Raw genomic sequence first — 16,180 nt, 5'->3', positions numbered from 1 at the left:
AGATAGATACCCAGAATGCAACTAAGCAGCTTTTATTGAATTGCATAACATTTAAGCTTAGCAGACGGCGATTGAATTAATGTAATCACTAAAACTAGGCAATTGTAAATATCATTCTAATCATTGAACAGTTTTATGCCTCGCTCTCTGTTTTTTTCCCAGAAAGGTCAAAAGTTCAAACACTGAATATTACATTTTTTTAAAGAACTGAAATTGTTAAACGGACGGAATGCGTGAATTCTCTTCACTGTTTGCTCAGCAAATGCTGAGCGTTAAGCGATCCACATTCCCATTTCATCGACTCCTTCTCAACAACACGACTTCTTTTCGACAGACGCGAAAGCACCCGCGGTTCCGTCGACCGGCCTGGAGTTAGTCCTGAGAAGCCGAGGCCTGCTGAAGTTCTCAAGGTCGTCCTGCTGGACCTGCAGCCCATTACGAGACAGGAGCTCCCTCGCCATCAACACGAAGCTCTCTTCTACATTCTGACTCTCCTGGACACACACAAAAACAGCCACCTGCGTTGAAGCCATTTCTTCAGGCGAGATATTTTGTCCTTTCTAATATTTGCTAACCTTGGCCGATGTTTCCAACGCAGCGAGCGCGCCCCGTTCCTTCGCAAGAGCGCAAGCATCCTCAAACAGAACCTCACGCTCCGACTCCAAGTCACATTTGTTACCTGGGACGACGGACGTTTGTAGATTGTTATTGTTTTTTTTTTTTAAAGAAACAAAAGTAGAAAATCAGACAAATCCAGTTTACTCACCGATAAGAACCAGAACCACGTTGGCCGCCCCGTAAAGATCCACCTCCCGAATCCAGTCAGTGACCGAGTGGAAAGTGGCACGCCGCGTTATGTCGTAGGTGATCATGGCACCGTGGGCGCTACGGTAGTAACTCTGCGTGATGGTACGGAAGCGCTCCTGGCCTGCCGTGTCCCAAACTTGCATCTGTCACAATCATACATGCTCACTTACTACTCCTTTACACAAAATCATCTCTTCATGTATCGACTACCGCGGCTGTGATGTTTTCTTGGGGTTTTGGTTAGTAGTTAACTGTGTTTCCTTGTGTGTCCTGTCTGCATATTTGTTCATTCGCGTCAGCTGCTGTGTATTTTCGGCTTCCAACTTCCCTTGTGACCCAGGTGTTCCTAATTGTCTCGTCAACCAACCCCCGTTTGTGTATTTAAACCCGTGTTTTTTGTGCGTTAGTTACAATTGGCATACCTGTCAACCTGGGCCAATTCCTCCCCGTATTAATGATTGGAATTCCCCGTATTAAGCAATAGAAAACCGTACAAATGCAACGCGGCACATATTTACTCACATAGGGTGCACGTAAAAGTGTTATGGTCGCGCCGCGTTGTCGTGACGCGACCGTGAATGTATTCGGACCCAAGCGCTATGACTCATAGCTGCTTAAATAACGAAACAGGAAATGATTTAATCATTTCCTGTTTCGTGTGAAAGGGGAATGCGTGTGCGCATATCATGCTTAAAGCATGACAATATTAGCAGTTGACGATGACGTTTTCGTCTGCTACCAGTGACCGAGACGATCTGGATTAGAGCCGAAATGCGTAAAACGAGATCCGTTTTACAAAAAACGTGCTTAAAAAAAATCCCGTACAAAAGTTGTTATACGGCGTACACAATTTGAAATGATCAAAAAACGTATAAAATACGGGAAAAACGTATAAGTTGACAGGTATGAATTGGTGATTACTATTGGAACTTTTAAATCTCACTCTGCACTATTATTTATAACTCACAAAATTAGATGCTGTCCTCTTGTGTCAATCCGCAGGGTGGCGAGGTAATACTGTATTGCACTGGCCACTAGAGGGTAGTGTCTAACTTTGGGAGTTTAAAGGTCCAAATTATATTAAACAGACACCTTAAAAATACTGCTCCTGTAGTGTACAGCAGTTATACCCATTTTGGCAATTCTTGGAAACCGTTCGCCGCGATGAATGAGGTATGACTGTATGTCGGTAAGTGTGGATGTTTATCATCTGAAGCACGGGGAAAAGTGTTTATATGGCAACAGCCTCCATGGAGATCTTCATGTGCCACATTTTGTACAGCAGGCAAAGGGAACCCGTTTTTTTGTCAAGTTATCGTACTATACTTATACTGCATACTAAGCAGGGAAAATATTTATTATATAGCGTCGGATCATGTTTCGTGTTCGAGTGCTTTCCCTTCTTTTTGTGAGGTTTCATTAGTCTTACAGAACAGTGCCTTGAGAAGATTTTTTTCTCAAATCATTGGTTACCCAAAGAAACATGAATGGAATAGATTGTGTCCGTTTTTGGGGAAGCATAATGTAGCTCAACTACTGTTTGGTTCGGTCACCGAGTGAGAACCTGTCAAGCCGGTTCGCTGTTATGCCGGTCGGACTTGTTCTGGATACTCAGATTAAAAAAAGCCGCCTTGTCAACGAAGGCCATAAACGTTCTGCTTAACGGCAGAGAGCATTTTTACATTAAGGTCAGCGTGTTTCAAATAAGAAGCAGCTAAAACTGACAAAAACATTTAAAAAGGGCCCAATTTCAGAGCTTTCTCACACTCAACCTTCACTATCAGGCTTTGTGTCGAATGGATCTTTTCCACTTTTCTCCTTGAAACCCTGAAAAGCTACTGCGTGAAGACCAAATTATTCCTGACCTTGACTTTCTTGCCCTCAATATCCAACGTGCGCACAGTAAAATCCACCCCGATAGTGTTCTGCTGCTTTTCTGAGAAAACCCCCGACTTAAAGTTCTGGACCACGCAGGTTTTGCCCACGTTGGAGTCTCCGATGAGTATGATCTTGAACAAGTATTCAAAGGAGTCATCATTGTCTGTTCCCGCACTCTCCATCCTGGAGAGCTTTGGGGGACTGAAGGGGGGTCAACGGTGATGCTGGATGAGGTTCGCGGGAAGTCAATACACGCAAGCAAATATGTCTCACCGCAGGGTATATCCCAAGCAACCCGTCTGCATGGATCCAGTCCAACCAGTTCCTTAAGACTCTTTGCCAAGGTGTCAAATTGAGCTGTTCAAAAGTTGAAAATGTCCTGCCATTTTTTGCTCCAGTTGGAAGTGTTCTTCAACAAAAAAGTACATCCTTTTGCTGTATGGGTCTCCTGAGTCGATCCAGTCGAGAGAATATATATATTTTCTAGCATATTCAGCTTTATCCATGCACCTTTCCTTCGATACACGTTTCCCCCGTCTCCTACTATTAATGTTTTCCAGTTCCTCCCCCGTCTTTTCTCTTTCTCTTCCTGCAACACCTGTAAATAAACAATGGACTCCCGCCCTACCTGTTTTAGATAAAACCATTTCCCTGCCCCTTTAAAGCTGCAGCATTATGGGAAATGAAGTACACACGACAGGACAGTCCTCGATCTCTTTACCATTGACGTACAATGGCCACAATCCATTTGAACAGTGAGTCTTGGAAGCAAGCTTTTCACGCAGTGGACGTCTATCGCCGTCAGTGGCAGCTAATGAGTTAAAAATTGAATAATAATGTTTAAATTCATATGTCGGAGACAATCTCTAAACCTAATGTGTAGTGTTTAAGGCCAACCTCCGAGTGACGTGTTGATCTGCGGTCCTCCCTCGATACCGAGAATTCCTGTTGCCCGTGAAGGCAGCAACATCCCAGCGCATCACCGTGACGTCGCCGCACGCGTTCGGATGCCGTTCCGTCCGAAACACCACCAGTACTCATCTTTTCCCGTCCTGCTTCTTCCCTGTGCTTTCGGGGCGTTGTCAAAGCTGGGGGTCTGCGGCGGAAACATGCAACGGAACACGGTGGTCGTGGTGGCGGATAAAACCAGCCTAAAGAGGCCCTTCATATTCGCCTGCGCCGTCAACATGGTAAGCGCTTTCTTTTAAAACCGCTGGATGGATGGACTTGTGAAAAAAAAGAAAGGCCCCAGGATGATCGCTTCGTATATATTGATTTTTTTTTTTACATTGAAAAAAAAACCTACAAATCAACCATTTTACATAACATAGATAAGAACATCAGTTGCAATGTGATATTATCATATTGCATAATGAGACAGAGACAGCAGAAAAAATGGATCATGTCCATTTGATACTATACAATTGAGAGCCTGGTGGGCGACTGACTTATGAGATGGAGGGTTCAATCCCCGGGAGGTTATCACCTAGCTTTGTGGAGTTTGCGTGTTCTCAATGGGCCTGCGTGGGTTTTCTCCGGGTACACTGGTTTCCTTCCACATCCCAAAAACGTGTATGCTGAGGTGGTTGCTTCGTCATTTAAATAAAGACTATTCAAAGTTACAGGCTGATCATTCCGTTTTTTATTTTTATTTTGTTGACTAGAAAGGAAACGAGTGATGATGTCCGAGGGAGGCCTTCCATCACAATATGTATTTCATTGGGATGTACAAGTGCATATTGTCATCTAGCACAAATATTATACATAATATACATTTTTGAGCCAAACTTATAAGAAGGCGTTTCAAAAATGTCCATCTAAGGCATGTGCACACATAACCAATTGCACTTTTCCAGTGTTGATTGGGTTGGGATATACATACAGACCTACACATAGGTTAAATACATACATAAACTGTCAGTCATGTCGTTGCATAAATGCTTCTTTGTCATTGTTTTGTGTTTTTATTTATTTTTTGCTTGTGTTTACCTCCCTCAAGGCTCTATGCTTCTTCATGCTGACCATCGCCCACCGGGACCTCCTGCCAGCAGGCCAGGTGGGACTCTTAAAGTGTCTGTGAGTCCTTGAGCAAGACACTCAATTATCATCCCACCATGAACTTTCACCCACTCATCCGCCCCTTTTTTCACGGCCATGCTGCCCTCTTCACATCCTTCAAAACAATCCTCGCAGCCAAGTAAATGCTTAAATGGCAGACATTGTCAGACAGCCATTGTGACTGCTACATAATACAAATTCCAAAAATGTACAGTGGTACTTCTACTTAGCAATATTTGTACTTACAAAATATTAAGGTTGCAAAAGGCAACAAAGGGGAAAATTTTCTTCCAAGATACAAAGGAAATTCAAGTTACGAAAGGCAAAACTACATAAATCTAACATCCCCCGAAACATAGCTACACTTCCTGTCTCCTGTGTTTTATTTTGAAATTGGCATGATAGTCGCTCTCCCATTGACTATCTCACAAAACTTTGCTGGCATCCCATTAGCTAAGAGGGGCTTTATTCTTTATTTTTCATCATGGGCCCCAAGAGAGTTAAGTTCTTTTGAATTTATCATTTTAAGTTTAATTGTGTGTTTACGTGCACCTGTATTGTCAGTTGCCTAATGTTTGACTCTTTTCTCATGTACGCCCTTCAACAATAGAAAATGTAAATTTTTCTCTTTTTTGTGTGTGTTTCACGCTCATATCATACCATATTGATACATTGTGACCAGTTTTCAAGGGTTTAGTTGGTAGTACATTGGACAGCGTGGAACGATTTGAAGCATTGACATGTAAAATGCAACTGTAATTATGAAAAATGGCTAGAAAACCACATATGAAACCAATTTGTTTCCTGAATAAAGGTACTAGTTTTACTACACTGCTAGCGCCAACTCCAACAGTAAAACAGTAAAAATAAAGTATTACTGTTTTTCTCAGGGTTGCGTTTTTGTGTTTATCATTAGACAACCCAGCCTAACGTTGTACGTTAATCAAAATATTAACTGCCGTTTGCATCACTTATATTTTGCATCATTATGTGTCCTCAGCTAGTGTCCTATGTGTCCGTGGTGATTTTGTACATCCTGGAGGTCGTCTGCTTGTTGCTGTCTGCGCTGGGTGTATTTGGCGCCTGCACGGGGAGGAGGTGGTGTTTGATTCTGGTAATTGGAATATTCACGACGTATACAAGAATAATAAATAAACTACAAATAGGAGAGTGTCCACAAAACCTAATGTCATTTCCCTGCAGTTTGCTGCTGGGATGGCAGCAGCCAGTCAAACAATCATTGTCCAAACAGCACTGAGCTACCAGGACATTTACGAGGTAGCCCACGCATTTGCTTGCTATTCGTTTGCAATCCAACTCATGATGCTTTTTGTAGACAGGGGTGGCAAAGGAAGAGTCCAAATTGCTGTCCATGATGCCTCTGAGTGTCCCCAGTAAAGTCAACCGGACACTACTTCATAGTATTCAAGCACACGTAAGGACATCTTATTGTTCATCATCAATTTGATAAACTGCGTAGTCATGATTCTAGAAATAAATTATTTTTGTACTGCGCTCTCCAGTTTAAATGCTGCGGACTTATTGAAGGCTACAAAGACTGGGGAACTACTATCCCAGCTTCTTGTCATTGCCAGTCGCCGGGAAAATGTGTGAGTATTCCTCGAGTGTATTCATTGAGGGTAGTAGATAAATCCAACAATATTTCTCCCATGGTGTCACTATTACTCTGTGTCGTGAGGGCAAAGAAAATTGGAAAAGAAAACATTTTTGGGGCCAAAGATAAAGAAAAAAAATCAATTTATATCAACTTGAAAGCACAGCTTAATTCGAAGCTATTTACTGTATTTCCCGGTCTATGTCACCCTTTTTTTTTATGGAGTCTGCACCTAATACTCAAGGCCGCCTTTCAAATGTTTTTTTTCTCTCTTTGACCGCCGATAACCTGTTATGTTATTGTTTTTTAGGCTATAGTTATCTTAAAAACTGTTATTTAAAAAAATCGCAATTTAGCCTATGGTCGATTTTACTATTGTTACTTTAATGTATGTTTGTTCTTGGTTTCTGATTAAATAAAAAAAATGGCCCTATCAAAAATACGACTCATACTCCAGTGCGACTTATACAACGGTAAACGACTGAAACACATTTTTGAATTGGAACCTCCCTCTTTAGCGTCGTATTTTATGTAGTTGGACCTGATCTTGTTGATTCCTGAGAGTACTAACTATTGGTAAATTGTAGATTGCATTTTTTATTCTCTCATCCAGATACGACTACGAGGAAGCGCCACTCTGGGAGCTCCAAAGAACCGATATGTCTACCAAGAGGTAAACTTACAATAAGTTTCACTCGTTACGTGATCAAAAGCCGCAATAAGACGAATCTGCTCAATCCGCAGGCGTGCCTACCAATCTACGTTTCAGTATTGAAGCGAGCCTTCTCACTATCCATGGGAATTAAATTTGGAAGTGGAGTCTTTTGGGTGAGTACTTTACTCCTTGTCATGATTCGCTTCGGGTGCGCTGCGAAGTAGAATCCAGGAGCCGAGAAGCAGGCAGGAAAAAGTGAGAGAAGTACTGGTGCACAAATCTGGATTTTAATGACAAAGTAATCATACAAAAACAATAAACACGGGAACCAAAATGGCGACTAAAATGGGGGAGACGCAGAGGTAAAAACATGACTTACGTGACTGAGACCAAGCCAAACACTCGGTACACAAGGTAATACTCCCACCCCAGACACAGGGGTTTAAATACACACACACAAGCCGATTACCAATCACACACACCTGGCCATATAAGGTAAGGGGAGCCTGGAGGGACACAAGAGGCTAAAGCACACAATCACCCGGACAACACACACAAGCAAAAACATCCACGCATCTAACCAAAAACCCCAACAAAACGAGACACTCCTATATCAAAGACCCCTTTTTATTGACATTATATGTGAGTTGTTTTGTTCTTTTTTTCCAGGCTGTTCTGCTAGTGATGAGCCTTCAGCTGATGGTGCAAATGAAGCGCAAAAAGGAGTTCATGGCTCTGCTCCAGTCTAATCGATATGTCCCCGGTGCTTTCTAGTCACCTGGTGAGGACCTTATGGCAATTTGCACATGGAAAACAATATGCTGTATACCATAATAAACCTGGCCGTCATTTAAGTATGTACCACTTAAATTGCACGTAGAGCTGACATGTATTACAACAGGCATTTTTCCTATTAATGAATGATGGCGCATTTTAACCATTATAAAAGTACAGTTGCTATATCCTGTAAGATTGTCATAAACGGCATCCACCAGCATATATCCCAGCATGCCCTGGGGAATGACATTTTTACACAGCTAGAAAGTCAGGTATGAATATATTATCGAAATACATATATATATATAACCGACTCCATATGTATGTCGCACAGTGTTTGCAATACTACTACTACGACGACTACTACAGATTTTGACGCCATTAATAGGAAATGACTGAGAATGTTACCGCACATTTGCAAACCTCAGTTTGTATAAAAGCACATGTACAGTGTAGAGTTGCAACTTTTGATTTTGCAAACACTTTGTATTATTTGTTTGTTTTGGCAAAATCTGTGCATTTAGAAACCTATGCATTATTTTCCTCATACATTTTGATATTTTTTCCCCTTAAGTGTGTCAAAATGTAATCAAAAATGTAATATAGTTGTGTGTAAATAGAAGGAATAAAATGAGGCAATTGTTACTTTTGGTTGTTTTTGTGATGGGTTCAGAACTTCATGTGTGGCGTTTGCATGTTGAGTGGGTTTTCTGCGGGGACTCCGGTTTCCTCCCACATCTCAAAAACATGTTTGCTAAGCTAAATGCATGCGAAATTGTCCCTAGCTATGAGTGATTGATTGTCTGTCTCATTCTTCCCTGCAATTGGCCCCGCGACCACTTGAGTTGGCTGGGATCGGCACCCCCCGCGACCATAGTGAGGATAAGCCGAAAAATTTATAACGGTAGAGTCCATTGATCCATACGTGGTTTCAAACGATAAATGAAACGTCTAAAAAGGCAACAAAATCTCTCCAACCAGAGCAAAAATGCAACCCTTTTATTGCACAATTCGCCGTTCAATTTACAAATAAAACGATAATAAACAATATAAACATCACAGTTAAAATCTCATGGAACACTTTTGCATGCAAAAGTCAGTTGTCGTGTCCCACACTTGCATTCCATTGCACAGAGTATTCACGAATGGCATATTTGGTCAAGTTAAGACTAAGTTGCGATTTGGCCGTCGATAATTTCTGCTCGCGACAACCATCAGGTGAGCTCGGCGGGCTCGGCGAGGACGGCGTAGTTGCCCGTTTTGGCCTCCCGACTGTACGCCACCACCAGCGTGTCCTTTTTCTCTCTCAGCTGACAGAGAATGGCGATGCTCAGCGCGCAGGACAACGTCTGAGCGGAAGCAAAACAATAGCCAGATAGATTCAAAGTCTTTATCAAAGACACAGGACGGATGGAAACCCATCTAGAAAGTCCGTACCCACAACGAAGTCAAGCCCATCGAGATGCCCACCAATAAGTTGACCCCCAGGTTAAAATGTGAGAGGATGATGGGAAAACATGGCTGCAAAATAAAAACACAAAATCGAGATTGAAGTAATCTTGGGAGAAAAAGTCATAAAATTACCAGACTGAAATCAGTACATTACTAATATTTACATCAGGTGATGACAATGACTTTATATTGTAGATAAAGATGACCTAGTTTTCAATGAGAAGATTCTCAGCTGGTGTTGTGCCTTGAGATTTATGCAATGTAAAAAAGTGTGCCAAAAGCAGCTTAAAAATGGTGGGACACTCTTCCATTAAAGTACGTAATCGTGACATTGGGAACAACAGACAAAATAGGCACCTGTCAATGTAAAATTTTAACAGTTTTGTTTTGATAACATAACAAGCTAATGGTGATCAGAGTGAAACAAATAAAGACATACTATATGTTGCAGAACTATGCAAAAAGCTTGATTGTACTCAGGAAAATACAGTAATAATAATCTGTACCTCTTGAAAAATCATGACCGGCGTGTGGTTTGTCAGCTGGAACAGGCTGCTATTCCTGGGGGCGGCAATCTATGACAAAGCAAAGTATGCTAAAGAATTTCCATCCACCCAAACTAAGTGACAGCGACAGACATAAAAAAAACAAAGGCACTTAGTAAAAATACTCATTCTTGGCATAGGAGCATCTTTTTATTTGCAAACCTTAATCTCATGCATGGCTGAACATATCAGCCCGTGTGCGGTCGATTAGTCGCCGGTCTTTTGGTCGCCCGGACCCAAACAATGGGCGACCAAGACCGGCGACCAAAAGACCGGCGACCAAACAAGGTAAAACAACACGGTCTACGCATCAATAAAAGCCAACAATGGCCCTGAGCAGTTTCACTGAGCGGACGTGTGAGTGTATAAGAGTTTGTATGTACATGCGTTGTCCCTTTAAGAAGCTACGTCAGTCAGTGTCTTAACAAGTTCTCCAACAAAACACAATAAAAGTACGGGGAATTTGGGGCTTTTCTTTAGCCTAATAATTAATAGGGCATTAAGTATGACTAAATAATAATTCGCAGTTTGTATTTAGGGAATTTGAGCAACGATTTAAATGGTAATTATCAATAGCCTTCCGGGCGACCAAAAGATCGGCGACCAAAAGACCGGCGACCAAACGACCGAGTACTTATCAGCCACCCAATACAGCGTCCATATTTTTTTGGCCTACTCACACATCTGGCTGAGAAGTCATTGCACAGGCAGGACTCGGAGATGTTGTACCCCCACTCCATGTAGCCCTCTTCCACCCCGCAACACTCCAACTAGGGAGCAAAGAGAAGAACGTGGAAGCCGGTCCTCCATTTCGGATCGGCCGCGGATCATGTCACCCACTTCGATTTGGGTTTCCTGTAGGACCTTCAGATCCGCCTCGCTGGCGTTGCTGATAGGCTGCATGCTGAGGTAGAATTTGGACATTATCTTCACCAGCTGCAAAGAGAGAGGACGCGTGGGACGCTTGAAGCGCGATCGACGGCACGCAAGTGAAGGAAAGGTACCGCCGCTTTACCATGGGTTGGATGATGAGCATGTGGATGGCCATGTAAAGGACAAACAGGCTGCACAGGATCATTCCCACCGTGAACTGGGACAGAGAGCGACAAAGAATCGGAGGCGCGTGAGAGCGGAGATCAAAAGTCTACACACCCCGTTACCCATTCCATCCCATGTTTTCACCCTACCACAATGAGTACCCATCTCTTCTCTTTGCACGCGCCAAACAAGCCGATGATGGGCAGAACCAGGATGGTGATGGACAGAGCATACATGGCGTTGATGCCCACAATCATGTCTTCTATCTAAAAATTGAAGAGAAAAATGTACCAAATTTTCCATATCACTTATTCTCATGATGGTGGCGTGCTGGGGGGTGCTAGAGCCTATCCCAGGCAACTGAATTAGTGGCAAGCCGATCACAGGGCAATGATACAGACAATCAATCACTCATAGCTTGGGACATTTTTGCGTATAATTAACTTAGGATGAGTGGTTAGCGTGTAGGCCTCACAGTTCTCGGGTCGTGGGTTCGATCCCACGTCTGTGTGAGTTTGCATGTTCTCCCTGAGCTTGCGTAGGTTTTCTCCGGGTACTCCGGTTTCTTCCTTCATCCCAAAAACATGCAGGGTAGGTTGGTTGAACACTCTAAATTGACCCTAGGTATTATTGGTTGTCCATCTCCTTGTGCCCTGCGATTCAGGGTGTCCCCCAGCTGGGGTACGTTGACGGCTGGGATAGGCTCCAGCACCCCCTGCCACCCTTGTGAGGATAAGCGGTTCGGAAAAATAATAAATGAATTAGCTTAGCATGCATGTTTTCATGATGTCACAGGAAACTGCACTACGTGGAGGAATGTCCGAACCTGGGATCGAACCCATAATCTCAAAACTGTGAGACCAACACGGTAACCGCTCCCCCACCGGATTTTTATATTTTGCCACTAAAAAACCCCAGAACATTTTTGACTGTAGTATATAGGAAGACAAATACAATTGAACAATACTCAGAGCTAGAATTTCTTTTCATCTTGGAGATGTCGGCTTCCTCCGCTATGTGATGCGCTACATTGCCAGATGTTTGAAGCACTTAGACATTAGCAGATGGGTGGCGTCACCTACCTCATCATCCCGGTGGTAGTGCCCATGGCTGAAGAGTGTTCCGGCCAACATTAGCGCGCCTATAATCTGCAACCATAACACAACATACCCATCCTAAAGTTGTGAGACAAGCATCACATTCGGGAGCATTTTACAAAAGAAAACTCTCCTTCTACAATGAAAACCTGAAAAGGATCGACAGGGGCTGAATGGTGGGTAATGGAAAAATTGTGTAAGAAAAGCAACAAAAAAAAAACAGCAAGCACTCACCGTCATCAGACTTGCCACAATGATGAAACTTCTTTTCAACCAGATGTTCACTTTCGCCATTTTGTCTGTGTTAATCCTAACAAATCCAAAAGTAGGGAATTGGCGTTTTATCCGCACGCACGATGAGAAGCGTACAAAACAAACAAAACAAAAAAAACCAAAGACAAAAAACACCCCCCTCCTCCTAACTCGCCTGTTCTGCGAGGAAGGGAAACAGGGGGTGGGATTAGGACTGCATTGGGGACTGAGGGGTAGGGGGTGTGAAGTCAAGCATATTTGGCAGGAAAGTTGAACAGATGTGCACATTTTCATCTCTTTTACTTGATTTTTTGCCTGTCTTTAACACAGGGAACTCCTTGGAAAAGCCTCCATCCAGATGTGTGGAAATTATTCAACTTTGCCTGTAAGGCTAACAAAAAGTGGATAATAAACCAGTTGGAAAAAAGTGAAAAAGAGGAAGGCGCTGGTGCGAGTTGGTCCCCTCGCAGCCGCAATAAAGCAAGCATTGTCTTGGCTTGATGCCCCCCCCCTACACCACCACACAATCCATTTCATGTGGTGCAAAATTTTAACACGATCACTTTCTCTGTGAAGCATTCAAGGCTTGACTTGATTCTTGGATTCTAGACCGAAAAGGGGAATAGCCGGCCGGGATTAATGTAGATTATGTAACCCTGTCTAGATAAGTGTAAGGTTTAAGATATGAGGAAAGAACACAAAATAATATTTATTGGAAAAAGAAAGCTCTGTTTATTTTAATCTAAAACCTCGGGTAAAAATATACACAAAGATTTCTCGTCCTCCAACAGTAAAGCAGAAAATCGTCTTTGCTACATGTCACCGTGGTATTCGGGTTACTCCTTCGCATGTCATATTTACATAAACAATTGGGCAGTGGCGGAACAAATGTAAAGCGGCCCCGAGTATGATGGGTAACAATGGCCCCCTTGAGTCGGCCAGCCAATCATCTGGGTGCTTCACTCGGAGGCCCCACCAGAGATTTTTTTATTTTCGCATTTAAACAGTTTATTATAGCTCTGCGCATCCTCTTACATTTCTTTTAGACGTTCCTTCCCCCTAGAGGCCGCAATTTTTGCCACATGCTTTTTCGTGCTTGCCAAGCAAAGACCCCCACCTTTTCCTCTTCAGATCATTACAATAGGGCAGGGGTAGGGAACCTATGGCTCGGGAGCCATATGTGGCTCTTCTGATGGGTACATGTGGCTCTTCGCTAACCTGTGAGGTAAAATATGTATTTTAACTGCTGGTGACAGAGCCAAGTCCCGAATGCACCAATAGGAGCGTCACGTCGGCACTATGGCGCTCACACTTCCTCTAACACCAATCATCTTTTTTTTCATTAGACTTTTCTGCACGCATATTTTCATTGATTAGCAAAGCATTTTGAGTATGGCTCTCAAGGAATAAAATTTGAAAATAGGATTTTTTTATGGCTCTCTGTGTCAAAAAGGTCCCCGACCCCTACAATAGGGCGTCAGGAGTGTGTGTGTGTGTGTGTGTGTGTGTTTTACAGGACATGGGTTAGTGAACTAGTATTTGAACCACAAAAACACACAGAAAAAATAATAATATTTAATCCAAACTGGTACTGCACGTGTTCTACGGCATGCTAGGTCAAAAAGGTGAGCATCAAAAAACATGCTCCAAAGGATTTCATGTTTTCCAGAAAGCCTTGACAGAACATCAAAGACATCAATGACCCATCCTGACCTAGTGGCATTGAGGATAAAGGTAATCCACACGACACCCTAAATTTTTGTTGGTTGCCATGGGGGCCGGGAACATAGAGTACAACAACCCAGTGCAGTGATTCGTAGGAATGCGTGCTGATTCATCACTTATTTGGACACAGCCTTTGATTGTTTTGGGAATCCGTGACTTCATGTGCTGGATATTTGCGCTGCCCACACATGGACTGCCAGCGTTCTCACAGAACACAATTGGCACCTCCCTCAAGGGGTGGCGATTGTAGAAAAACACCGCGATGGTGCCCCTAATCTACCCTGCAGATGTGATCGGGGTCAACCCCCGCTCACCCTGGACCCTCTGCGAAAGAGTGCACTGGAAACAGCTATCTAAACAGAAGCACATTAATATGATCAACATGCAGAGTGGGGAACGTTTTAGATGAAATTATGGAAGAATTTGGCTTCGCTGAAGTGTCAGGAAGTTACAGTCATTCATCACATGCATTCCAGGATTTACTATTATCTTTGCTAGCGCATCTATGAATTATTTGGACTTCTGTTGGAAGTAATATCATGTGAATACGGTTACCAGCTTGTAAGGGATTATGGGATCGTAATGGGAATCCACTCAAAGAGACAGATGACAGTTTTGTTGTTGTTGTTGTTATTGTCACTGATTATGGCCTTGATTCATGACCAAAATGTCAAAAAACAGCTGTGATTGTGACCTTGGACATTGAGTCAAACACTAATACCCTTCAAGTAGCACTAATAAGCCTTCATTTTAAACAGGTCGATGAGTTGGAATTAGGAAGCGATTTTTCAAGGGATGATAATGATGATGATAATCGACTTTATTTACAACACGATTCATTCTTGTGGATTTTCGTGTACTAATGCTATGATTGTTTTTGTATAAATTGCATAAACTATGTTCCATCCGAAAACCTAAGTGAACTTCCAGAGATGAAATGAACTGCTTTTTAGCATCAATAATACAATTACAATGAAAAGAAACAAAAGCTTGGCTTGGACGAAAAAAAAAAAGTATAAAAAGTGTTGTTCCCCTTTCTTACCCTTAGATGGCAGAAACATCCTTCCAGAATTTGAGAATGCAATCCCAATCAAAGTACGTATTCTTTAGATCAGGGGTCGGTAACCTTTTTGATGGAAAGAGCCATAAACAATTCATGTTTTGTATGAAGGGACATATATGAAAAAGTGTGCCTTTTTTAGTCACTTCACCACTTTTAGGGTACAAAAAGTCTCTGAATTCTTTTGACAACATTGTTACGTTGTTGTTAATCAATGAGTATCAATGAGAATATCCATACAGAAGAGTGTAATGGAAAAAAATATGATTATAAGGCGCTGGAGGTAGTGTCAATGCCATAATACCAACGTAACGCTCCTATTCCTGCACTTTCTCACCAGGAGTTCCCATATTTTACCTCACGTTAGCGTAGAGCCATATGCACCCATCAAAAGAGCCATATGTGGCTCCCGAGCCATAGGTTCCATACCCCTGCTTTAGATATTAGCATGTGTGTTATACCATTTGAGAAAAAAAAAAAACATTTCTGCCCTTTTGGGAGGATAAACAACACGTTGGATCACTACCGCCCAAGAAATAATAAGAAAAGAACAGATTATATGTTTTTTTAAAATATTTTAATCGTAAATACAGAAATCCCAGCACAGTAACTAGAGCATGTATGAGGGAGAACATAATTCTGGCAAAGGGATCGTGAATAAACGTTGAAATTCATGGAAAACAACGACAGCATCCCTCCATTTAACCAATGATGTCATAAATCACACAATTTCTTGTCCATGACACGGAACGAGAAAGAACGCCTTCCTTTCGTTCATCATCGGTCAAGGCAAATGAGTGTCATTTTTTTTTCACTTGTCATCCAAGTTCTCCTACACCGACTACGCCTTCCAAATGGTAAAAAAAAAAGTGTGCGTTTGCAAGAGAGGAACTTGAAGGACTTCCATTGTTAATGTTGCAAAGAATGCATTCGCCATGGCTCAAGTCTTGTCTGCCGAAGCCTCCAAGGTTGGCTTTTGTGATGGAACTGAATATCAACTAAAGGTTGACGACTTCAATGTGCCACGGTCGCCATGGCAGCGAAATAAAGATGCTTCCGACAGTGGCGTTATGAATAGAGCGGCGTCTTTAACATTTTCATTGAGAAGCCTTTCCGTGACATCAGAAATTCTCTCATCATTTCGTGGGCCGGTCAGCAAACTTTTCAAATTTGGAATCAATCCCAGCACACTTAAATGTAATGATATTCTTTATTTTCCGA

At 42.4% G+C, this 16,180-nt stretch overlaps 3 protein-coding genes across 3 annotated transcripts; 1 reads left to right on the top strand and 2 right to left on the bottom strand.

Annotated features, from left to right (window-relative positions):
• Window positions 1-16: 16 nt before the first annotated feature.
• Window positions 17-3,288, bottom strand: LOC144068892 (ras-related protein Rab-19-like). The gene is made up of 4 exons (XM_077593807.1): window positions 2,673-3,288; window positions 767-950; window positions 576-679; window positions 17-494 (listed from the first exon to the last, which is right to left on the bottom strand). Exons 1-4 carry the CDS (start codon window positions 2,865-2,867, stop codon window positions 309-311), a joined length of 669 nt encoding a protein of 222 aa, XP_077449933.1. The 5' UTR covers window positions 2,868-3,288; the 3' UTR covers window positions 17-308.
• Window positions 3,289-3,448: 160 nt separating this feature from the next.
• Window positions 3,449-8,435, top strand: LOC144068891 (tetraspanin-8-like). Its single transcript, XM_077593805.1, has 9 exons — window positions 3,449-3,875; window positions 4,685-4,741; window positions 5,744-5,857; window positions 5,947-6,021; window positions 6,080-6,178; window positions 6,267-6,353; window positions 6,972-7,031; window positions 7,103-7,186; window positions 7,683-8,435. Exons 1-9 carry the CDS (start codon window positions 3,693-3,695, stop codon window positions 7,785-7,787), a joined length of 864 nt encoding a protein of 287 aa, XP_077449931.1. The 5' UTR covers window positions 3,449-3,692; the 3' UTR covers window positions 7,788-8,435.
• A 339-nt stretch (window positions 8,436-8,774) lies between these two features.
• LOC144069043 (tetraspanin-8-like) lies at window positions 8,775-12,359 on the bottom strand. The gene is made up of 9 exons (XM_077594089.1): window positions 12,157-12,359; window positions 11,908-11,973; window positions 10,975-11,091; window positions 10,803-10,877; window positions 10,628-10,723; window positions 10,468-10,557; window positions 9,749-9,817; window positions 9,228-9,311; window positions 8,775-9,139 (listed from the first exon to the last, which is right to left on the bottom strand). Exons 1-9 carry the CDS (start codon window positions 12,214-12,216, stop codon window positions 9,005-9,007), a joined length of 792 nt encoding a protein of 263 aa, XP_077450215.1. The 5' UTR covers window positions 12,217-12,359; the 3' UTR covers window positions 8,775-9,004.
• Between the last annotated feature and the right edge of the window lie 3,821 nt (window positions 12,360-16,180).

This window comes from Stigmatopora argus, chromosome 23 (assembly GCF_051989625.1).
Source record: "Stigmatopora argus isolate UIUO_Sarg chromosome 23, RoL_Sarg_1.0, whole genome shotgun sequence".
NCBI classification, from domain to species: Eukaryota; Metazoa; Chordata; class Actinopteri; order Syngnathiformes; family Syngnathidae; genus Stigmatopora; species Stigmatopora argus.
Note: the sequence above shows the minus strand (reverse complement) of the source record. Positions and strands in the feature narration are given on the sequence as shown.